At 47.1% G+C, this 25,714-nt stretch overlaps 1 protein-coding gene across 1 annotated transcript in view; it reads right to left on the bottom strand.

Annotated features, from left to right (window-relative positions):
• The window catches only part of MYO5B (myosin VB), a 309,980-nt gene that overhangs the window by 86,613 nt on the left and 197,653 nt on the right, over positions 1-25,714 (bottom strand). Inside the window, exons 11-15 of the mRNA XM_017665463.3 lie at positions 21,312-21,393; positions 20,669-20,809; positions 13,307-13,429; positions 12,482-12,565; positions 372-527 (exon numbers count right to left, since the gene is read on the bottom strand). Of these exons, the coding sequence (XP_017520952.3) occupies positions 372-527; positions 12,482-12,565; positions 13,307-13,429; positions 20,669-20,809; positions 21,312-21,393 (586 nt within the window). The remainder of the gene's footprint in view (positions 1-371; positions 528-12,481; positions 12,566-13,306; positions 13,430-20,668; positions 20,810-21,311; positions 21,394-25,714) is intronic.

Genomic DNA, 25,714 nt, shown 5'->3' on the forward strand with positions numbered 1-25,714 from the left:
CTCGGGAGGCACACTGGACATCAGAGCCCATGAAGATCCCTCAGCAGAAGCTGCTTTTTAGTTTTCTGCTCCCCAGGCTTATTTAACCCTACCTCTCCACCCTGCAGACATCGAGACCCCTCAGCTGTCTGTGGTCTTGTAACAGGGTCCTACCGCAGAGGTTGAAAGCACTGCTTGGGGTACAGTCACCCCATCCTTGCTCCTGTCTGCTCCCTCTAGAGAAGGTTTTTGCAGTTCCCTTCCTCTGAGGGCACAGAGACTGGGCTGGGCAGCTGTGGATGCCGAGGCCACTGTGGCCTCCCTCTGACTTGCAGCTAGCCCTGCCGCGTGAGCCACAGCCCCCAGCTTCCCGCCATGAGCCCTTGGCTGACCTGGTGGCCCACTGTTTTCTTGTGCTCCTTGTTGGGCGCTTTCAGCAGGGGCCTGGCAGAGCGAACGTGGATCTTTGAAGAGGAGCCCTTCCCAGGTGTGGTGGTGGCAGGGACAGTGTCTCTGTCATCATGAAACAAGTCAGCCACTAGTGGGAACTAGACACAAACACAGGAAGAGTACTGAAAACAGGATCTCTTTGATTTTTTGTTTCATCTCTTTCAAAGTAGCTTTCCAGTATATGTGTTTTCCAGAGAAACACATACCAAGAAACACATGTCCACACAAGGCCTTGTACACCAAGGTCCATGGCAGCATTGTTTATAATAGCCCCAAAGTGGGAACAACCCCTACGTCCTATGATAAGTAGATACACCACGTAGCCACACAATGGAATATTACTCAACAGCATAAAGCGTGAAGTGTGCACACATGCTACAACACAGGCAAATGCAGGTAAACAGGGGAGAGAAGCTGGACACAAAAGGCCATATAGTATGTGATTCCATTTACATGGACTGTCTAGGAAACAGAAAGTCAGTGTTTGCCATGGGCTGGGGGAGGGGCAAGTGGCATGACTGCTAGTTGGCACAGAGGTTCTTCCTAGAGTAATGAACATGTCCTAGAATTTAGAGTGGTGATGGCTGCACAACCTGGCGAGCATCCCTAAAAACCACCGAATTGTATGCTTTAAAAGGGTGATTTTTTGGAAATAGATCTCAAAATTAAAGGAAGGAAAGAAGAAAGTAACTTCCCCGATTTCAGGCTTCACCTACAAAGGTGGGCACCATCTCCTCTCCTTGCAGGGCCATAGTGAGCAGTTTGCTCTAACAGGGCTGAGTGTCTTCCCACGGTTGTTATTGGATCTTGTAAAGTTATTTAACTTCTCTCAGCCATTATTTCTTTATCAGTAACAGAGGGATAAGAATGTACCCGTTATATGGAGTTATTATGAGTCTAAATAACTCGTCTGTGTTAATGCTTCGTGTGGACCAGGATGAAGATCAGGCCTTGTATGAGATACTGGTGGAACGGGGAGTCTCAGCCCTGCCCCCTCCCCCTCAGGGAACTCAAGGCTGGGCCTAGAATAAAGGGCTGTAAGGCCTGTATCACACATTTACCAGAGGCGAGTAGGTAAAAGGAGAGGAGCAGCTCCATTCACTTACTCTGAGCCACTTCCAATCCCAAAAGAACAGAGGCCAAACGTTAGTGCCTCAGACTCTAGGCTCTGCTCCTGCTCAGCCCCCTGCACCCTTCTTCTTTAACCCCCCACTGGAACAGATGTCTCCCCATCCTACCACCACGGCCAAATGCCCCAGCCTAACCTCCAGGGGCTCCACAATCTGACCCCACCCTCCTCTCCGACACACCTCTTAAAGCAATCAAGTTAACAGCTTTGCTCTCTCGTAAGCCGCCATGCTCATTACTCCCACCTCCTCACCTCTGCTCAGTCTGCTCTTACCCAAGACACCCCACCCTTCGTCCTCCCCGCTCCTCCTGAGAAGCCCATCTCGGAGCCCAGCTCTGCATCCTCCACAACCCTGTCCCAGACCACCTACTGGATCTGCCTCCCCCAGGCTCACCCTGAGCCGTGTTTGCTGGGCCTCCGAGCCTCCCCCTGCACACAGGCTGAGGAGAGGATTGAGAGAGAGTGTCCACGGAAGCATACAGAAGTGGGCCCAGCATATAACCAGTGCTCAAACATTATGTTGTTTTATTTTTCTTAGGAGTGTATACATGAAAAATCTGTCTATACTGTAAAAGTACAGATGCCTGAGAACGTCAGAATCATGGAATTTCAGATCTGGAGAAGCCACGAAGATCAAGTCTTAAGGCGGCAGGTAAGGAAAGGGGAGCTCAGGGAGAGGGGCCCTCCCAGAATCCTGCTTCCCTCTTGGTTTGCCCAGCACCACACCTGGTCAGTATCAGCTAGCTCAGGGCCATTGGCAATGGCCAACACGGGACCAGAAGCCCAGCCTCTGGATGCCCAGGTCAGAGCTTATTTTAGTTCACAAAGGTATTCCGGCCATTCCCTGACCTAGACAATGCAACATCAAGGAAGTGGAAATACAAATGGTTTAAGTCATAAACCATTTCTTTATCTCCAAGGTATCTGCACAGCTTCCTGCCTTATTAAGGAAGCTTTCAGGGAGGTGTGGTGGAGCCCATGATCTCTGAAAGTGATCCACTCCCAGGTGTGGTAAAGGCAGGAACACGGTCTGTGTCATCATGAAAGGAAGAACATTAAATATATCAAAGGACACTTCATGAGACAGTCCTCCAGCAGACAACATCCTCAAATTCAGAGCAGGAGACTTAAGCTAAGGAAAGCTTAACGTGCAACATCCCTTTATGTAAGGCCACAGGTTCTGATGGCGGCAATGGTCAGCTTATGCTCTGATACTGTGCCACATGTAACTTTCCAGACCTACAAATTCAAATTCACTCCTACTTTGGGTATTTACTGTGCACCATGCCAATAGCTTGGAAAGTAAAAGAATCATAAAGGGATGGGTCCAAAATTCACAAAATAACTCAACAGCATACTCCATTAGCACTTTACATTAATATTTCAGGGGAGTTCAGGAAGTCTTAGAAACTAACAACTTTAGGCATCACATATGGGCTTTTTCATATTCCAATCTACAGTAGGCCCTGGCTCGTCCCCTCCTGCCACCAGAGATGCCTGACACTACATAGTTATAACATTAACTGAGAACTTGTGACATCTCAATGTTACTACGTTACAATGTCTGGACAAAAGAAAAGATGGTGCTAGTTACACAGAAAACTCTAGAACCTGGATGTTAGATCCAGGTGACTGAGTTCATGCAAAAGCAGTTTCTGCAACAAAAGGCAAGATGCTTGAGCCGCCGGGTGACGTGACTAGGGATATGAAACATGTGGTGACCATCCTACTCCCTTTTGCCACCTGACCTCCCCATGACACACATAGGATCACTGGCAAGAACGTGAGGCATCTTCCGTGAGAGGCCAGGGAGATGCAGAGGTGTTGCTCACTGAGCATCCCCCACTGTGGGGACTCTTGGCATTCTTTGCACATTAAGGTTAACTTGTGTGAATTCCACAGCTCAAAGTGCTCATCTTCACCAAGGCTGAAGCCTGGTCGCAGGCAGGGATCCTCCACAGTCACAGAGGAGCAGGGCCAGTGTGCTCGCCCGTGCGTGCAGGGTTCTGCTGGCTAGTGCTCAAAACCAGCTGGTTCAAGTCAGGGGGGTGTCTTCCATATTCTAAACTAAAACAGAACATACAAATTACTTCCTCTTACCTCACCCTTAGGTATTATCCATTTACATTTTTAGGATTTCAATTTTAGAGTCAAAAGTAATTGTACCTCACAAGTCAGCATTTCGTTTTTCACTACACATAAGCTAACCACAAGGGTTATCAAATATTTAAATCACTGTGTGCACATGCATGCTAGAATCAGCTCACATGTGCTACAAAGTTCCATTCTTCCTTTGCACTCTTCATTTGTTCATAGACACACCAGCCATCTGAAGTACCTTTGGCACACAAATAAAAGTTGTGGGTCCTTAACTCCATGGTCTGGGTTTTAAGTTCAGTCTAAAAACACCAGCTAATAACCTCAAGGCCAATCACCACCTCTGGTAGGCAGCTTGAGTCCATCCTCACCGCTGGCTACACTGTGGCTGGGACAGGCTGGTGACAACCATGACACCACAGGTGTAAGAACCATATTCCTGAGTAAAGTGATCCCCGAATCCCAGCTTTGGGGCCTGTCAGGCAGGTGGCATGGAGGGCCACCCCAATGAGATCATTAAGGAGGTTTCCCAATTTCAGCTGCTACCAGCTGATAATCCTGTTCCTATTCTCAGCGTTTTTGAAATGGATCATCTTCCTCCTCTTTTCTCAACACATGGTAGTTCAAAGTCATAAATACTGTCTGTTTAGAGCAAAGGTAACTAGGCTGCTGGAGGAATAAAGACAACTCAGGTAGGATATAAAAATCTGGCTAAAATTTGTGTATACACCACCATCATGGAAAGTCATTCTTTCAATAGTACTCAATTCATGTGCTTTCAAAGAAAAGTAAGTATTAGATCACTGAATGTCAAGAAACTAGACTGAATGGTCGTTTATTCATTCACTCACCAACACTGCCTGCCTGCCAGATACACAACAAAGACAGTTGCTGCTGGGGGCGGGGCGCACAAAAGCAAACAGCCTCTTGCACATCACAGAGTTTATGGTCTAGCATGGAAGGTGAACACTAATTAACTGCACAATTAAAAGCATAATGACAAGATGAGCGTGCTGAAGGATATTGAATCAGGGGCCTCGGGCAGGGGAAATCAGGAAAGGATTCTCTTTGGAAGAGATGTTTGAGCTGGCGGGTTTTTAGCAGGTAGGAAACATGGTATGGGGTAGAGCGATCTGCTCATTCAGGGAATTGCTATAAAGCCAGTACAGCAATGGTACACAAAGGGAGGGGGAAGCAAGATGGAGAGCTCACGCAGGGGCTTGGCTGAAGATTTTGGTCTTTATTTTAAAAGTAATGGGAAGTCATTAAGGGTAGGAGCTAACATTTATTGAAGACTCAGAATGGGCCAGGCATTTGTGAACTCACTCAATTCTGCCAGCCACCACCTGGTGTAAGTACAACGTATGCCATTTTACAGGTGGGGAAATTTAGCATCCACGGTCGCAGAGCGAGTTGGCGGCTAAGGCAGGACTTGCCCCAGACAGCCCAGGCGACAACATACTGCACTGGGGAGCAATGGTCAGAGATCTCTTGGGAAAGGCCACCTGGCGTCAGCGTGACAGAGGCTAAAGCGCGCTGCACGTGAAGCCCTGCAACAGGTGCCTGAATAGGTGGCTACGTGAGCTCAGGGCTTGATGAGAGGGGCTTATGGCCCGGCAGGTACCTAGGAGGGGTGGGGGTACGGCAGAAAGGGTGCTGAGCTTGGGTCAGGAGACCTGACTTTTCCACCCAACTCTGCCACTTAGTTGGCTGTGTGACTTAACTTTCTCATCTATAAAAATGAGGGAATTGAACGAGAAGATTCCTTTAAATCATTCCCTGACCTAGACACCTGCATTTTCTCCCCCTTTCACTGGGTTCTTCCCTGAACACGTAACTCGGTTCAAGTTTCCTTCGTGATCAAAAGCCTCCTGGCTCAGCTTTTCTCCTTTCACTGGCCCCCGCCCCCTGGGCCACCATCCCAGGCAGGTGTCGGCAGACGCTGCTTTCCAGCTCAGCCCTTCGCAGCCCTGACTCCACCACACAGTCCGTGGTCTTCCTGTGCTGCTGAAACCAATCCTGACAGCAATGTGGGACTCCAAGTGCAATATCCAGGTGTGGGAAGTGGTGTGGTTCCGTCCTTGAAGGCCTCCACACCCTCAGTCTGTGCCTCCTCTCTGAAGACCTCCTCCCACAGACTCAGCACCTCCACGGTCCTCAAATGCTACTTTCTTCTTTGTTCTTTTTCAGCACCTTCCACAGCCCATCTTCCTGTACTTCTCTCTTTTGTGTTGCCATTTCCCAGAACTGTATCCTCACCTTTATCTTTTCTCTTACACTCAGTCCCTGGCCAGCCTCAATCATGCCCATGGCTTTAACTATCATGCTCCAGCCTGCCTCCCAGTCTTGCCCCTTTTCCACCCCATGACCCACAGTTCCAGCTGTCTGCCCAGTACCTTCCTCCCTGTACCATCCTCTGGATGTTCCACCCACTGTCTCCCCAATTCTGAGATAGAGATCCTGCCATCACCCTACTTCTCATCCCAGTAATTACCACGTTCTGCCCAGGGTCACGTTATGGCAGTGCTTTCTTAATCGATGCTGCTGCCCTGGTTCAGGCCTAAGCCCTCTCCCGGGTCAACGCAGCTGCCTAAAACTTGAGTGCCTGCCTCCAGGTCCACCTTCATCCAAATAGCCCACCCGAGAGCCAGTGTTCTAAACACAAACCTTACCCAGTAACCCCTTGGTTAAGGACCTGTTGTCCACACTGTCTCTATGGCAGAAAGCCACTGTTACATATATTAACTGGGAACATGGGGAGGGGCAGGAACAGAAGAGACTGGACAAAGTGGGAAAAGGACAGCCAGGGCATAGAGGGTGCTGCAGAAGGTGCCAGAGCAGCACATGTGAGAAAGGGTCATGTGACCAGATTGGCACCAAGAAATTTCCACAGGGAAATAATGGAGGCTGAAAGCAGGTTCATGTTTAAAGACATCAGTGATTCAGCCTGTCATGTCTAAAGAAACTACTATTCTAATCCCTAGGTTTTTTGAAATGCACTTCCAAGATGTTTGAGTCATCGGTAGAAGCTACCAACTGCGTGATTACACTGTTTGAGGGGGCTAATTACAGAAATCATGAGAAGTGGCTTTTTCTATGAAAAATCTATTAACTTCTAAGGTCTGAAGCATTTATCAAAGCCACACAAGGAACTCTGAAATGAGATTCCACAAGAAATCAGATTCTACAATAAATGTAAGCCCCTTTTCTCTTGCTTGAATTAGTGAAGCTATGCCTTTTATTTACTTGATGGATTTGTAACTTAAGAACAGAAAGCAAAAACTTTTCTGCTCAAGGTAGAGTTTAACCTATGATGGCATTGTGTGACAATTTGGGAGCAAATAAGACCAAGGTTTAGTCTGGAGAATTTGCATTTTACTTTAAAAGCTGTGTTTTAATTGTAGGTTCCTGCTATGACACTGCATTTGCAAGTGGTAGGATCTCTGGACTGGAGAGCAAAGGGAGTTTGTTGCAATATTAACACTAGGAAGGAGGGGTTGGCTTCACCTTCTAGTCAGAATTTGTTTTATAATCTCAGTGAACACACAGAGACATCTATTCTGACCACAGGACTGGAAGACCAAGAGGTACATGTTCAACCTTGTGGGCTGTAGGCAAAGGTAAAAGACCAGGCTAGAAACAATGATTACTGGAGAAGGGGGCTGGGCCGGACAGGGACCTCCTGTTCCAGGAGTGTCCCAAGTATAAACAAACTCCAAGTCTCAAAGAAAAAGTGGTTATACTGAGTTTTTAACAGAGGATTCATGCAAAAGAGTACACTTTGAGTGAGAGAAAGCAAGTTATTTTTTTCTTTAATTGACTAACTCCAGTTATGCTTTTAGAGCAATTGGGAAGTCTGTTTATAAGCCGACTGACCAGTGAGTGAACTACTACAATTCAGCTTAGGAATTGTATTAGGGAACAGCCTCCACCTGGGCTTTGTTAGAAATTTGTTCTCAGTCATGTTGAAAACACTCAGATAATACCTTCGAAAAAGTTAATACTTTGCTAATACTGTTTGTCACTTATTTCCAAGTGTCTATAAGTGCTGGCTTTAGTATTCTCTGCTATTCAAGTCTATATATAGATTTTTAAGGCTGGAGGCAAATCTATTTGAAAAGGAACTACAAGTATGAAAACACTTTCTAAAAATCTTATAACTATATACATAAGTGTTACCTTGGAAACCTTGCCTATTCACTTGTTTATAAGAACATAAAGTATTTTTTCCTTTAAAACAGACACACAAGACTAAAATAGGACATGCTATAAGAACCATTGGATTGGAATCTCTAGCCAAAAATTCTATCTTTAAAAATTCTGGTTGTAAACATAAAAAAAAAATACATTTTCTTATCAATTCTTTTCCATGGTCAGTGCTACCCTTTGGAAAAGTATCTCCAACTTTCAGGTAAGTCGTTGTTTGTCTGAAAGTGTTTAAATGGGCTTTGAAGGAATAGTTTCAGCATTTCATTTTTTAAGGAAAAAAGGTGAATTTTCCGATATTGGAAAGAGGATGCTGATCTTGTTTTACTGACCAAAAAGTTTTCTCTTACACAGTGACCTGTTTATTCTAAATATTGGTAGAAGCTTTTAACTGCTAGCACAAACTGATTTTAAACAGGAACCACTCTGTATACTTTTAGAAGTGTTTTGTAGTATGTCAATTATATATCAATAAAGCTGTTACATAAAAATTTTTTAAGTAATAAATTTTTTAAAAAGCAAATTCCACTCCAAGTGGAATGTGTGTAACTTATAAGGAACATACCAGTGTGGGAAGCAATGGACACATACTGTCATTCCTTGAGGACTTGGAGTCAGGCCAAAGATGTAGAAAGGAGATGGGGCATGAGTGCACTGGGGCATCATCTGAGCTACGCCACTGTGACGTTTGGGCCTCCGGGATTGCCCCAGCCCAGCGTAGGCAGTCTGGGGGCTGATACGGTCTCCCTGGCCTCAGAACTACTTTGGTTTCGAGATCCCTCCTGTTGAGATGGAGTAGAGAGGCGGCATCAGGACTGGCTGCCCAGTAATCCTGCCCAGGATGGTCCTTCCTGCCAGAGGCTTACTGGCATCAACTCCGGACCCAGTGCCGCCCTGGAATAGGAAGTCTTCAGAAAAATAATCTCTTGAGATTTTTTTCCAGATTGATAAAATACTGCTTGGTATAATAAATACTGGGGGTGGGGTGGGGAATCTCCATCTTTAGTATCTAAAACAAATCAGTCTTTTAAAAAACTGAGGTCCTGTGTTAAAGAGGCATTTCTTCACTGAAGTCTCTATTTAATAGCTCTGATAGCCAAGAAGGCAATTAGCTAGATTATAACCTCTTCAACAGTGTCACCGGCTTTACTAATCACATTCTCATGAGCAGTTTTGTGTCACTACTCTTGCTGGGAGTTCTTCAAACCTACCCCCGTGGCCTGGAGGGTACACGGGGGTCCTCCGTCCCATACTGCTTAGTTATTCACAATGATTTGTTACTTTCTTACTAGGGGAACCACACAAAAGAAAAAAGCTAATAGGTCTCCCTCAACAAAAATACTTAAAGTAAAATTACGAGTTTATATATGTAGGATTTGAGATTTATCTCTGCTTAGTGAGATGAAAATGAACAACAAAACCCAGGCATTGACTCTATGCTGTAGGGCCTTGTATCTTTCTAGGTCTGTATTTTTCTCTCTGTGACATGGAGTTAGAGAAACAAAAACCTCACAGGACTGCTGTGAAAACTAAGCATTTTAAAGATGTTAGAGGCTCAGTAAACAATGAGCTTTAACAATATAACAATGAAAAATGCTGCCAGAGATGCCCATCTGTCCAAAGGATTTAAAACACACTTGGAACCACTTTCCAATTTATAGCTGCAGCCTGTGTAGAGCCCACCTACAGGTTATAGTGACCTAGCATCGATCTCCGCTTTCTGTCTTCGGGGATGTCTGAAGTGGGCTGGAATGGGTTTCAGAGTGGAGGGTTCTTAGCCCTCCTGCTGGGGTCCGGTGGTCCTAGAGCCCTGCTTGGTTCATCTTAGTGCCGCTGGTCACCATCCCAGCACCTCTGAGGGCTCTTTAGAAGGATCAGTTGGTGAAGGGGAAAGCTAGAGGTGTGGCAGGTGAGATGGGGAGAGAATGGTCAGTTACCTTTTAGGGTAGACTACAGACAATTTTACTCTCCAATTTAGCAGTATTTACAAACTGTTCCTGTGGGTACTCTTTGAACCATCAATTCCACTTCTAAAAATGTGCCTGATGGATATAATTGTATAAGCAAAGATATGTGCAAAGGGCATTCACTGCAGCATTATTTGAATTAGCAAAATACCAGCAGCTGTTTAAAAAAGAGGTTGATATGTATTCCTGTGGAAAGATGGCCAAGCTATAAAGCTAAGTGAAATATCAGAGAGGACTATGTATAATGTGATTCATTTTAATCTTAAAGATATACAACATCCTTGTATATGCAGAATGGTAATTTGTGGAAAGGTGGGTGAAGGAATGGGAAAGAATACTTTGTGCTTCTGTACTATTTGAATCTTTTATAAGCCTCTTTTATTTGTAATAAAAACCCAGTACCCCCTTTCTAAAGTGATACCTCTGTACAGAAAAGAGCTAACTTTGCAGGCCCAGGATTGCTATTCCTGGAAAAGCCTGCTTACAAGGCTGCCTCCCTGGCTAGTGTCCAGGAGCTTGGATTTGGGGAAGGTTTTCACCAATCCCTGATAAGAATAGTTCACTGTGTCTAAGCTGTTTATGCAAACAATGTGGTGTGTGCTGAACACCGGCTTTCCTCCTGGGAGTCTGGAATTTTGGTACATGCTAGGCAAAGAGTGCCTAGGGAACGACTCCCAGTAAAAACCCCAAGTGCCTTGGCTCAGATGAACTGCCCCGGGGGATACTCCACACGTGTCATCCCAACTCCCCGCTGGGGGCGCTGAGCACACTCCGTCTCTGGGGGCAGAGCGTTCTTGCAAGCTTGCACCTGGCCTCCCCCGGACCATGCATCTTTTCCTTTTGTGATTTGCTCTGCATCGTTTTGCTCTAATAAGATGTAGCCTCAAGAACAACTGTGCTGAGTTCTGAGTCTTCTTAGCAAGTGATTGAATTTGGGGTGGTCTTGGAGACTGCCAACAAACCCCTATTACTCTCTTTCATAGCACCTTCCTGACCTTCACACCATTACCCATGAGAGATTCTTTTTTAGATTCTAGGATACCTGAGGGAGACTCAAATTAAGACAAAAAGCAATACAATGGTAGAACCAAACTCTATTTAGTAGAAAATACCAGACTCTCTCCCACCCCTCATTTGTGCTCCTCCTACCTGAAAGGAGAAACTTATAACAAGACAGGAAAGTTTCTCAGCCTTCTAAGGCCGCTGCCACACTAATAGGAGGTCACAGGCCTCTAAGCTTCTAAGAAACACAGGATGGGAAAAGGTGCTCCCAATGCTCAACCCATCTACTTCTCTCTGTGGCTCCTCTCTTCTGTACCGCCCCCTGCCCCACCCCCAACCTTTGCAAAAGCAGTCATATGAACAACCAGGGACTAGAGAGCTGGAAACCTGGCAAGCTGAGAGGTTAATCTTGTGCTGAATTCCATCATTTTTACTCCACACAAATTAGTCTCAGTGATGACTAATTCCCCGATTTCCAGATATCCAGCCATGACAAGGGGCAGGGGTCTGTGGCAGGCTGCCCGCATGCTGGTTCTGGCTCGTGTCCTCCCTAAACCCTTCCTTGGGGGCATGGGGTTTAATGGGGTTTACTTGCTTCTATGGCCTAGGGTCCATTTTGCTGGGTGTATTGTCTCCTTTCCATCACCTCACCCCATTGCATTCATCTGAAGCTTATCACAAAGAGACATTAATCCGCCATTTCTAGTGTTATCAGGCCCTGCAGTGAGTTCTGCATCACATGGTCTGGGAGAAAGCCTCCTAAATCCCCGAGAATCCTTTTCTGGGTTCTCTGGGAAGGGCTGAAGCTGGCAACAGTTCCTGCACCAGTGGGCCGGCCTTCTGGAGCTGTGGGGGGGCCCAGGCTCCACCCTGGCTACAGGACCCTCGCTCCACACCCCAGGCCCCCCCCTTTCCCTTCCTGTGTGTTTCTGCCCACTCATGGCTCAAGAGGATGTGAGCCCCTAGAGGGTGGAATCTGCTTATTCACCTTTGTGTGTCACATGGTGTGTTTAGGGCAGTACCTCCCAAGGTTCTTATTAAACATTTGTTTACGTGAATCAGTGCCTGGTTTCTTCTACCTGTAGGATGGACACGGTATTTGCTATCTTTTGGTTATGCTCCCAAGAAGGAAATACCTGAAATTGTGGAGATAATATAAAGTAACATTCCAAGAATAATAAGGTTAAGCATCCCGATTCCACTTATTTTAAGTTTTTGCTTATAGGGAGGATCCATAGAAGCTAAACAGAAATTAAATGCACTGGTACTAGGATTTGAAGGGTTTAAGTAATTTTACATGTGCAGGTGAGAGATGAGGACAAATAACTTAACGGAAGCCAAGGACGTTTTGATCATTATACTCACCGTTGCCCCTCCTCCTGATGGTCACTTCTCGTGTCGCCGTCGTGCCCTTCCACTAGCTGTTTGTCTTTCCCAGTGGCGCCTCCTCTACCTCCTCCCCTGCTTTCTTCCCTCTGGCAGACCATGCCCAGATGCTATCAGACAGAAATAACCTAGAGACCCTTTCCCCTTCCCTGTGCCGACCTCTCTGCCTTCACACACTCCAGAATGGGGCTGGCTCCTGCCAGCCTTGCCCGGCTCTGGCTACAGACACGCTGGCTCTAAGCTCCCTGCTGCGGATGCTCTTTACCTTGCTGGCCTTCAGGATGTTGATCTGCTCTTCATAGACCGTGTCTCTGTTCTTCTCCAGAAAACCATCCGACAGGTACTCCACCTGGGGCCGCAGAGGGGAACAAACAGAAGTGCGTGCTTCGGCCTGACCAGGTTCCTCCTGCAGCTGCTGAGCACCTGGCTAGCACAGCCTCAGCCACGTAGTGTTTTATGAGTTGTGAGTAAGGAGGAAACCCACAGATGTTCCCACTTAAAATTCAAAACCAGGATGTGAGCTGGATTTAGAGGGAATTCAGGAGTCACTGTGTGGCAAACACGTCTTCAAGAGCAGCTCCCAGGAGATGGCCTCTGGCCCCTGGGGGGCTGCAAATGCAGCCACACCCCAGACTTACTGAATCAGAATCTGCATTTTAAAAGGGCCCCAGGTGACTTACATGCACAGGAAAATTTGAGAAGCACAAGGCTACTGCATACAGAATAGAAATCCTTATAGAAAAATGCTATGTATATGCCAGTAACTGGGAAAGTTGCCTCCCAAATGAGAGCACCTCTGTGTTGTCCTTCCCTTTTCACTCTCCAGCCCCAGTTGTGTAGACTTAGGACTATTTTATATGCTACTAGATTCCCAGGAAGGAGACCCCCAATAAATATTTGTTAAGCATAGGACTGGGTAATGACACCCCTTTTCCCTGGTTCTGCCATGTAGTGACAGTGGCATACCGCACAGACGGCATGGGGACAGGAAGGAAAGGACCCTCCCCAAGGGACTCTGGGCCACTTGAATCCCAAGGGGAATGCTCCCTGTTAGTCCAGGCACTGAGTCTGTCACAGGAAGGAGACCCACCTTGTCTGCAAAGTGGACGACAATGAAGGCCGTGTTGGACATCCGAGGCTTCTGGAAGTGCTGGCTGCCGGAGTGCCGGGCATAGAGCTTCTGAGCCCAGTTCTGATCAGTCCCCTTGGGGACCTACAAAAACGCAAACAGGACAGAGTGCTTTGTGAAGAGGAAAAGGGAAGCAGAGTCATGGCAGAGGGATGGGGTCCATCCGTAAGTTGACCCCAAGGAGGCTAGGTTCTGTTGTAGACCTGGACCCTAATTGGATGTGGAAAACAAGATTTGACCTTGGGCACTTAGGAGCCTGCACAGCAGGCTCTCAACAAACGCGCCATGTGGGCTGGCTCCTGGGGTGCCTGGGGAGTGTGCTAAGCTGCAAAGCACCTATTGGTTGGCTGATGCTGAAAAGGCGGGGAAAGAATGGGTGTGGAGGCTAAGGTCATGGGAGCAGAGTCAGAACAAATCTGAAGATGCTTCGCCCCTCCAGTCGGGCTGGTGACTTCAGTGTCATGAACATGCCAGGTCTGCCTCCAGCGCCAGACTCCTCACCCAGCCCGGCCTGCAGCAGGAAGGCCCAGATTCTCTAAGCTCATCTAAATACCACTGTCAAAAGGATGGACTGTTTTCTCTGAAGCCTTTCCCACCACACTAGATCTCAGTTTGGAATTCCCCATAGTTAAACTCTTAACACATACACTAATATTGTTCACGGTTAGCTTGGTGTATTGTCTCGCTACAAACTGTAAGCTTGTTGGGTTCAAGGAGTATGCCTGTTTTCTTCCTTCCCTCAAAGAACTTAGAATTGGGTTCTGGCCATGCACCGTGTATGAAGTACCCAGTAATTGAGCTATATGATACTATCTCTGCCTTCCCTATATTTAAATTTAGAGATTTCACTACATTAAGAATTCTGAAGGGCAGCGCTTGTCAATAGATAGCTTCAAAAGGAAAAAGCATCTTGCTTTGTTGAAAATATAACTCAGTCACTGTAACCACCATTCAAACTGTCGAGGGTGGTGGAGACTCTTCCACTGGGAAGTGCCCCCTCCTCCGTCGCCCTTGAGCACCAGCACACACCCGTTCAAGTCATGGGTCACTAACTGGCTTGTCCTTCATTACTTCAGGTTGTACATTTGGATGAGGCAGGACTGAAGATAACCCTTGCACTAGTCATTTTAAAAGGGCTTTGTTTAGTAAATTAATATAATCTGTGGCATAAGAAAAATGCTTACACACTTAAAATTTCTCAAATATTGAGCAAACAGATTTTTAATTTGGTCTAACTAGTGTTGAATATCCAGTGCTAGGCACTGTAGATAAATTAAGAAAACTCTGTCTCGAAGGAGGCTATTAATTGTGCTGGGCAGTCAAGACATATTTAATTCAGCACTTTCTATATACCATTTTATATTTGTCTCCAAGCATCCTGTGTTTGGAAACACCAGGTATAGGGAAAGAAAGGGGTTAGCGTGGCAGACAACAGGAAAGGCAAGATGGTGATGAGAAGCCCCTGCTGGGCCAACACTTCTGTTTGCCAATATCCAAATCATCTTGTTTTGACTTTTGTTGGAGGACTCCATAATCCTACATACCCACAAATTCGACTGGCCTGAATCAAGGAGCAAGGGAGGCCAACAATAAACATCACGTGTGTACATAGGTACTGACAAGGGTGTGTCTTCTTACCCCCCAGTCCTCAACTAAAAATAAAGGCCAGCAGGAATTCACAATTAAAATCCTTAGATAATACTAATAGCAAATGTCCACAACACTTATTTGACAGTTTCTTTACATTTTAGACCAACTCATTTAATCCTCACAATACTATGGGAGCAGCTCTATGTTTATACACATTTTACAGATAAAAAAACCCCGAGAGAGAGAGAGAGAGAGAGAGAGAGAGAGAGACAGAGAGAGAGAGACAGAGAGAGAGAGACAGAGAGAGAGACAGAGGTCAGGTAACTTGCCCAAAGTCACACAGCTGAGAAGTAGCAGAGCTGGGGTTCAAACCAGGACATTCTGGCTCCAGATCGGGTGCTCCTCACTCATGTGCTGTCCTGCCTGACAACAGGGTGTTCTGCGGGCAGGGTTAGGTGAAAGGCACTCATCTCCAAAAAAGTAGATTTGAAACAAGCATAGGAGAAAGAAAGCACATCCTGTATTTTGATAAAATCTGGACTGCAGCTTTCAGTAGCTCTGGAATATGCAGAAACAAACCCTCTAAAAAAGAAGGTAAGTGTGGCTTTGTACAAGTGGCCTTACTCTCTTCTCAAAGAAATGTGAAGAGGGTCCTGGACCAGGAGCCTGGATCCCAGCTCTGTCCTCCCCTGGGCGGGCACAGTCCCTCAGAGGCGTAGTCCCTCTGACCTGCTGTGGCGGCCGCCAGTCAGAAAGTGAAGGTCCCATCTGTATGAAATGCCTGGGTCAGGCAACTCCACACACGCAGGAAGTAGATTAGTGATTGCTGAGGGACTGGGAGTGAATGCTAATGGGTTTCTTTATGGGATGATGAAAATGTTCTAAAATTGATTGTATTGATGGTTATACAACTCTGTGAATTATTAAAAACCACTGGATCGTGTATTTTAAAGAGGTTATGGTATGTTAGTTACATCTCAGGAAAGCTTTTGAATATGTTAAACCTGGCGTTACTCAGCTAGTAGAATTCTAAAATAAAGAAGGGGAGGGGAGTCCTGGGCTTACTAAGCCGCACTTGCCCAGTAGCCTAGGGTATAAACCCTGTGGTCCAGGGTGACTTTCTCCAAGGTGCTCTCTGGAACCCTGGGCAGAAGTTGTACTGTCACAGATGGCTGCCGTCACTGGCCTGGGATAGCACTTGGGGCCAAAAACTTTTTCCGTCACATGCAACAGCTGATAAGAGATGACTGGTGGGGACCCCAGAGCCAGTTATTTCATCTCTGCTTCTCACCCATCTTCCTGGGCCACTGCCACCAATGACCACCTGCCTGGTCACTCACTGTCTCATTCCATCCCATACCTCTGTGGGCTCCCAGTGTCTCCTACCACAGCTGATCTTTCGATGACCATGCCACCCTGCACACCTCTGCATCCTTCTTGCAATCCTAGAAGCTGCTGGACCCCAGGACCCTGCTGTCCTAACAGCTCTCTAGGTGAGATGACTCCTTCCCTCCCCACCACCCAGCTGCCATCCCTAATGCCAGTCCCAGGCCTTTACTTCCCACCCTCACAAAACACCTCTCCTTGTGCTCAGCAAAACACCTGTTCTAGGCCAGCCTTAGTGCCCATCCTGTCCTCCATGGGTGGCAGGCTAAGGTCGCACATCAACTCTTCTCTCCTTAATCAAGTCTGGCTGATAATGTTGTATTACTGCTCAAAAATAAAATAAAATTTCACCATGAGTGTTCACTTCTACAGAGTAAGACACTGTTCCCAGATCTAAGCTGGAAGTGGACCTCAGTAACTCCAACATCTCAATGTATGGTCTCTGGCTTCTGCCAACAGGCCTACCTACCCTGGCGTTTCTCTTCCCTGTTTATAGGAGCGCCATTCCTCCACTGTCCGCAAGCTTCTAACCCTGCCACCTCTTAGCAGATGACTCATTTCCTCCATCACAGAGAAACAAGCAGGAAACCTCAAATTCCTGCTCAATGTCCAGAAACTCAGGTGTGTCCATAGGTGCCCTCCCCTCCCATCCTCCCCGGCCTCCTGAGGACCCAGTCTACTGTCTTCCCTCTTGCTGAATCCTCAGCAGCTCATGCTCCCCCCACCCTTTCCTCTCCCACCTCCTTTTCATGGCCAAGCTTCCGCGAGGGAATTCAAACGGGCCACCCCCACTGCCTGGCCCCTGAGGCTCTCCCGGACAACTCCCTTGCAACTACTCTAACGAGCAGCCTCGCTGTGCCATGTGGCAGCCCCTGCGGCCCTGACTGCTCACCTCCTTCCTGAACCTCTGCTCCTCCTGCCCGGCTGCTCTCTGCACTCCAGTCTCTCTCAGCTTAGCCTCACAGTCTCCAGAGAGCTCTGCTGAGAAGCGATTCACACCTGATCCCATCCCACCCCCTGCTTCACACCCTTGCATCCCCAGAGCCTTCAGAGTCAAGTCCACACGCCTTCTCCAGGCAGGCAGCACCTCCCATTTTCTGACGGCTCCAGCCTTCCTGCCACTACAGGCTCTGGACACACCAGACCATTTCAGGTTCCCCAAACGTGACCTTCCCTTTGCCCAGAACGCGCCTCCCCATCTAACTCTGCATGAACAGCCCTCCCTGGGGGTTTCCTCCTTCTCCATCACCTCCTCCGTGTTTCCAGCTGTCATCACGGGTGACTGTAGAGCCCGCCTGACCCCCCCAAGGGTGGGCTGAGGGGCAGGAGCCGGGCAGCAATGCAGGAACGGGGTGTGCTGGGTGGATGGGTGAACGGACGTGAGAAAGCCCCTGCGCCTCCCTGCCTCTCAGGTCTCAGCCCTGTTCACGAACATTTGGACAAGGAGACCTCTGGGCTGAGCTCTTAGGAAACCTCAAACCCTTGATCTCAGCAAACTCTCGAGACAGCAGGCTGCACCCAGGTAAGGAGCACTAGGGCATCCACCTTCCCCTTCTCTTTAGCCTGCTCTGAGAGTGCTATTTATTCTGCCTCAAAATAGCACATTAAATAGGAAGGTCCCTCCTCTTCTGTTCTTCAGACTGAGTTCCATGAAACACAACTCCTAGTCACACAGGGCAGAGCCTGCTTCTCCTGCCATTATCATCTAGCACTGTTGCTCCAAACTGAGATAGTGTCTGTATTCTTACTCCCTGTAGTTGCTTCCATAGGTCAAGGTATCATTTCTGGAAAATTCCTGCTCAAATGCAAATATGTCACTTATGAGGAGACATGCACTGACTCTCCCAAGCCATTAGCCCTGACTAGTTTTTTTCCCCAAGAGGGAGGGGACTAAGGACTGGGACATAGGGCAGGGAATGCCCTGTCTGAATATGGTTTATACATTGCTCAGCATGGCTTCCACCATGCAGCCCCCTCCCCACATAGCTGAGCAGGAGAATTCTGGTAACAGCAGCCTGGAGATGCAAGCAAACGCCTGCTCTCTCCTGCCCACTGGTTACTGCGGAGCAGCTGTGCTTTGTGGCCTCGTCTGGGTCTGACTATACATCTGTGACAGCAAGAAGGGCTTTTCCACTTGAGGGAACCTTGGGAGGTTTAGTATGTGCCTCCCCTGCAGGTCAGACAGGAATCACAGGCTCAGGAAACTGCCCTGTGTGCCACCCCTTTAAATCCACAGCCAGCCACCCTGACTCTTCATTTCTAATTTAAATCCCAGCTCACTGGTCCTGCCTGCTACTGTGGGTCTTTCTCCAGCATAAGTAATTTTCCCAATGGCTGCTTTTATACCGCTTTGTGTCCTGTGACATGGTGGGGGGGGGGGGTCACGGAATCCAGCTCTTCACGGTGCAATCTTGTTATTCTTTCCCACCTGCAGAGAGTCCCTGAGTAACTGCAGAGGAAAGGAAGGTGCCTGAGGCAGCTCCCAGACCACCAGGACCAGTCCTGAGGGACGCCAACCTGCCCTGATGAGAACAACTCCACCGGAATTCCTAACCTGCTCAGGCTTAGAGCCGTGGTACTTCCAGAGGGGTGCAGCAGGCCCCCCACCATCATTTTTTAAAGTTGTATTTCTTGCCATATCATTTCCATATAGAATGCACCCTTTTAAAGTGTACAGTTCCAGAAGTTTTGACAGATGTATTAACACCCACTGGTTTAAAAACTACCTTTCTAGAAGCTGCATCAGACTACACTGAATCACTCTGAATGCCCAGAGCAATCAAATCAGGTAGGAAAGGGTTCCACATTGGGGTTTGGGGTTGCTCCTTAAGCTGGGGTTCACCTTGCCTCCCCTGCTCCACTCAGACCTCAAGCCACCAGTGAGTTTAAACATGCCTTCGCACAGTGCTACCGCACATCTCAACACCAGCATCCTTAGCAGGAAGTCAGGCTTTCTTCAGACCCACCCTTGTAAGAGCCCTGGGGACAGGAAGCTAACAAGAGTGGCTTCGCGCAGCTGAGCAGTGTGAGTGGGTGTCCCCTCTCCCAGTTCATCACAGAATCAGGTAGAGCAGTTCAAGACAAACCACCCGCCTATGGGTTCCTCAGAGCTGAGAAGCACCCTGACCTTGAGGGCAGGGGAGGGGAGTGAGAGGTGGAGTCCTCCTGCAGGCAGGGCCAGGGCTGCGGAACTGGAGACGGGTACTGACAGCAGCACATGGAGACCAGGGAGGCGGTCGGGCCCGCTGAGAATTTAAAGGGAGACTGGAGGGCCAGTGCCTCCCAGTGCAGGGACAACTGCCCTATCACCTTAGTGCTGCCCTGCAGGTTGAGCAAGCCCAGGCACACACCTGCCACACTGAGGAAATACCCCTGCCTGGATGTGACTCCAGAACCCGCAGCTCTGAAGAAATGCTGACAAACAGTAGGAGGTAAAAATGTGCACGCTGTGGATTTCAGCATATTTGCACTCTGTCTTCCACTGTTTTATTAACTGTTCCTTTCCATTTTCACAGGCAACAGAACTAGAAGAGCCTTTCTGGAAGGGAAATGCCCCAAACCCTGGGGCCAATCAGTCCTTTACAGGCAAGATGTGGGATACCGGAAAATAAAAGCAGTCAGCTTTCCCCCCTTCAATACTAAGAATCACTTCATTTCTATACTTTTGGATTAGTTTCTGTTACTGGAGGATTTGGTGCACGTTTACCCTCTTCCCACCAACCCAGGAGGCATTTTGAAGATCATCAGCTACAAGAACCCCCACCAGCCCCAAGTGGGAAACCAACGGTCAAAGTTAGGTGATTGCTAAAACCCAGGTCTGCCACCCCACATGCCCAAGGCTGCCCAGTTCTCTCCAAGCTGGCAATTTAGGATTCTTCCTGTCCACCAAGTAGAGTCCACAGCAAGCTAGACAGCAGAAATCTATGGACCTCACTTACCCAGCCATGCAGCTCTATCACTCTGCCTGTCATGGCAAACATGATCCTGGGCTCTTATTCTCACAATCTGGGGATCCCTATCTAGATTTTGGGGTCCTTTTCACAGGACCTAGGATATCTGGCGCATCAAATCCATGCCATTTTATTGTGCCAATCCATCTCACTCAGTCTCTGCTGAGAGAGACACATGTTCAACAACATAGCAATCCTTGCCAGTCACATTCCACGTGTTAGGTTGTCATACCTCCTAGTCTGCAGGACACCAATGTTTCTTAGCACACTAAGGCCAAGTCTCAAAGAAGAGACTCCAGCTTAAGATGTCACATGTTGCCTCACCCCAGCAGCTATCTCTGCCCTCTAGCCTAAGTCTAGAATTGAGCTAATTCAATGGGAGCATCATGAGTTTTACCTTACATTCTTCATCCAACAGGTCCAAGATGCCCAGCTTTGCCTCTATGAGATCGATACAAGGTTGGTTATCATAAAAATCAATCAAGGTCCAAGGGATCTGCTCCTTCATGTATTCTTCTTGCTCTAGTTTGAAAACATGCTAGGGTAAGAAGCGAAAGGTCAAGATTAGTGAACTCCTCGCATACCTTAATATTCATCTCCTCTGAGCTTCAGCTATGTGAGTCTGGAGTCCTGGAGAATGACATACACTCACCAGAAAAGGTTTGGGCACTGAGTCACAGTCTTGACTGCAGAAGAGCTCAGTTAGGTGGTCCTGCATTGTCAGACCCCAAGCAATCGTAAGAAACCTCATCTCTGGCTTGTAATTGCTCAAATACCCTAGCAGCTCAGAATCAGGCAGCATGGGGGTCAAAGCCAAGGGGAGCTCACTTATCCTGCCAACCCAGCTGCCCCATTCAGACCTCCTCCTGAGCAGCAGGGTGTGATTTCCTAAATCTAGGGCACCACCAGACAGACACCAAGGGAAGGTCAAGGCTGGAGCTCACTGGCCCTGGATGGAAGGCAAGTGGTCTAGCTGTCGCTCTCAGGAAGACAGAATAGTCTCCCCTACCCTGACAGCCCTGGTTAAGAAACCAGCCTACCGAGTTGAACTGCTGCTGGAGCTTCTCATTCGCATAGTTGATACAGAACTGCTCAAAGCTGTTGACCTCAAATGTCTCAAACCTGCAGAATGGAAAGGAGAGGACAAAGTAAGAGACATCTCTTTTATCGAAGGACTTGCTGGGACGTCCACAGGCTGCTCTCATCCAGCTCTTCTCTGAGCTCCAGCACAGATCCCTCACCAGCCAGAGCAGGTGCCTTTTTCCATTCCACATAAAGGCCACGTTCCCCCCTGCAGATGAGTCATAATTTAGCCAGCCCCCTAGGGCAGGACACTTGGGTTCTTTTCCCAGTTTTCAGCTGCTACCAATGCTGTGACAAACGTTGCATGTACATCTCTGAATTCAAGATTGCTTCCATAGGATGCTCCCTTGGAGAATCAGCACGTCAGAGTCTGGGTTGTTAACAAGTAGACACAAGTTAACTTCGGAAAGGTGGAACCAAGTTATGTCTTCATCCCATCCCCATCCCAGACTCCCAGTCTATGAAAGTACCTTGCTCTAATATTGGTTAAGGAAGGTGTTATTTAATGCATGTTTAAGAGTTGATATACAATAAGATGTAGTGAAAAGGGGCAGAAATCTTGGAGGAAGAGGTGCCTTTTTCTCATTCCTACAACTGGCTGAATGAACTGGCAGTGGCCCTGGTACCCAGCCCCTACAGAGCGCTAGGCCCCAGGTGCTTCATAGGGAGACTAAATAACCTGCCCAAATCAGAGTCAGTAGGCAGAAGAGCCAGCATTTGAACCCAGAGAGCCCTATTTCTAAGACCACATTCTTCATTTAGAGAAGAGTAAACGTTTCATTAGGAAAAGTAGGAGAAGATGGCTCAAAAGAGCTGTGGACAAGAAGGGTAACTTCCCATAGAGGAGGAATCTGAGCACAGGGAGACTGGCCGTGGCAATGAGGGACCTAGGCTCAGGCTTCAGCCTTCATCACCTGGCGTTCCGGCTCTCATTCTCAGTATGGACAACTGAATTTTCTCCATCTTATATAAAATTAAGTCAGCTCTTCTAAACAGACTGTACTCCCCAGTTGCCAATTACCACTCTCTTAGAGAGGTGCTGGAGCTGCCCCTAGCAAGGGTGGAGAGGCAGCCCCTTGTGCAGAGGGCCCAGCAGGAGCACACCCATCAGCCACCCAACAGGGCTGGGTCAGTGCCTGAAAACATCAGGCTGCTTCCCCCTCCTCTGGGCTCATCCCCCACCCCACCAACACACCACAGTGTAAGATATGGAGAAGGGGGAAGACATCTTGAGATCAAAGGAGTCAACTGCTTAGAGAAGAATACATTAAAGAACGCCTTTGGTCAAATTCACATAAGAGAAATAATTCTAGGTTAATTAAACAAGATCAAAGACGCTAAGAAGGACCTGCACTCCAGACCAGGCCAGAGGGAGAAACGGTGTCTGCCAGTCATGACCCTGGATGGGGGCCCTCTCAGCCCAGAGGGTGGTCCTGCAGACCGAGTTACACTTAGAACCTCATTTCCTCCCCCACCACCCGAAGAGGTGCTGCTGCTGCCAGACAAGTCCAGAGGAGATTTAATTAATAAAACCTAGAAGGAAGACAAAAAAGCCACCCTAGCAACTGGCCAGATAATAACGATTGGGTGTGCTTGCAGCACTTATACTAAGTTCCACAGATAAAAGATTTAAATATCTCCCACTTGTCATTTTTTGAAGGTTTACATTGGTAGCACTCCACAAAGAACATTCTCATTAATTTGAGATAGCCTGAAATTAGCTCATAACTTCCCTATTTCTAAGATATTATCTGATAACAATTCCTCTGCCATCTAGTGTAATTACTGTAATGCCGGAGGGCCAGAGATGAATGAGGGCCCTGGGTAGCTTGGAAAAGTCTAAGATGACTGAACTCAGAAAACCAGAGTCGGGGAGATAGCATGACTTCTCCTCTACAGTGGAATTATCTCCAGTAATACTTCCCATCAACAGAGATGACTTTTTAAACACAATGGATCAATTTATAGTTCACCATATTAAAATGTCACAAAAAATTTATATACTAGAGGGGATTGGATTGCTCCTGTAAAATCAATGTCAAAAATATTTAGACCAGAATCCTTAGGTAAGGAAGGTCAAAACCTAGAATAAGACTGGATGCTGAAGGCTGAGATTTGCCCAGGTGGTGGTAATGTCATCCCTATGTCAATTTCCTCCGATCTTCAAAGTATACTAGAATAGTATACAATTTCCTTCTCATTCTGCCCCAATTTCAGGGTGTGCTAAGGACCACAAATGCCTCTAAGAATAAGGTCGTATCTGCTGGAAAGTGAAACTGCTATTAACCTCCATGAATCTCTCTCTAGAGCAGAGGCAGTGAGCTGCTGTGAAGGTTGGGAAACAGTTATTTTCCTAGAGCATGGGGGGTCAAAGGAGCTGGAATATCTTAGCTCAGCCTTGTCTATTTTACACAGACTACTACCTACCCTTCTACCAAAGGCTGAATGAGAAGATATAGGATATAGGTTAGATAAAGATACAGACTTCGAGGGAAGGATTATTAAAAGTCAAGTCCTCTCAACATCTCTTTCCCCCACTGAAGCCCATGAAACCTCACAAGGGGAGGGCTCTTGATATATTTACTGAACAGTCTCGGGATGCTGGCCACACCTTAGAATGGCAGGACTTGAGTTCTGCTCACGGCTTCTCTCTGTGCCTCTATGTCCCCATGCAGGACTTGTCCTTCAGGGAAAGCACAGTCCTAGGTGCTGATCACATCCCTTGGCCTGTGCTGATCACACAGGCCAAGAACAGTGAATCTTCTGCAGGACATATGGCTATTCAGTTTGCAGTACGTCTACTTCCTGGCTCTCCTCTGTGCCTGAACTCTGATGTGAAATGGGAAAATGCCTACCATGTGGTAATCCTCTCTTAATCCATCAGTCAACTGTCCCAAGAGCTGGAAGAGCTGCAAAGAAGAGCAAGTCATGGGCCCTGCCCAAAATAGCCACTGGGAAGAGGAGACCAGTAGATGAGACCTCCCAGGGAAGGCAGATTTTATGTGCGGCAGGATTTTGAAGAAGGGTGAGTTCATGTGGATTCTGGCTTGGACACAGAGACTTTATCTGAGCCTTAAGGGCACAGAGGGGTGTCTAGCTCCAGGAACACTCCAAAGAAAGGGCTGCATCAGAGCAACTCTGGAAGGCTGAGCTTGGCTTTAGAACATTCTGATTTACAAGGCTCTCCTGAGAGACTTGGAGACTCCGGGGCAAACCCAAAGGCTTTGGCAATCTGCTAGATCTGAGAAGGCTGAGGCTAGCCATGCATGTCCACCCCATGACACATGCGGGGACCTTATGGGCTATCCCTGTTCACAGGCTGGAAGGTAAATTCAGTCACTGACTTCTCCCCTCTCCAAGCTCTGTGAAACCTTTCATACTGGCTAGAGAGGAGTCGGGTAGTCTTCTCTGAATAACTAAATGGATGTTATAAAATTATCTGTAAGTCTATATTAAAGAGTGAGACCAAGAAAACAAAACAAAGAATGATTTCCATCAAAATGATGAAGGTAAACAGTGTGCCTAAGAATTTAAAAATATATTATTAAAGGCAACCTGTGGAATGGTAGAAAATGTCTGCAAATCATATTTCTGATAGGGGATTCATATCCAGAATATATTTTAAAAATTCCTGTAACTCAACAAAAAACAACTTGATTAAAAAATGGGCAAAGGACTTGAACACTTCTTTCAAGAAGGTATATGAATGGTCAAGCATATGAGAAAACGATCTACATCATTAATCATTAGAGAAATGCAAATCAAAACCGCAATCAATGAGATATCACCTGGTATCTATCAGAATGGCTACTACCAAAAACACCCAAAAAACAAACAAAAAAAACAGCAAAGAGAGTAGGAAAGGATGTGGAGAAACTGGAACCTTCATACACTATTGGGAAGAATGTAAAATGGTCAGCTACTGTGGAAAACAATATGGAGTTCCCTTAAAAAATGAAAAATAGAATTATCATATGATCCAGCAGTCCCCCTTCTGGGTATATGTCTAAAAAAATTTTTAAAAAGGGTATCTGCACACCCTTGTTTATTACAGCATTATTCACCATAGCTACGTAAGCAGGCCAAATGCCCATCACTGGGTAAGTGCATAAATGGGGCACATACACATGATGGATTATTCAGCTTTAAATAAAGAAGGAAACCTGTCTATATGCTACAACATGGGTGAATCTTGAAGTCCTTATGCCAAATGAAATAAGTCAGGTACAAGAAGACAAATACTATACGACCCACTTCCACGAGGTATTTGAAGTGGTCAAACTCACAGAAACCAAGAATGGTGGTTGCCCAGGAATTGGGGGGAGGCGACGGGAGCTGCTCAGTAGGTAGTTTCAATTTC

This window comes from Manis javanica, chromosome 9, assembly GCF_040802235.1.
Source record: "Manis javanica isolate MJ-LG chromosome 9, MJ_LKY, whole genome shotgun sequence".
NCBI classification, from domain to species: domain Eukaryota; kingdom Metazoa; phylum Chordata; class Mammalia; order Pholidota; family Manidae; genus Manis; species Manis javanica.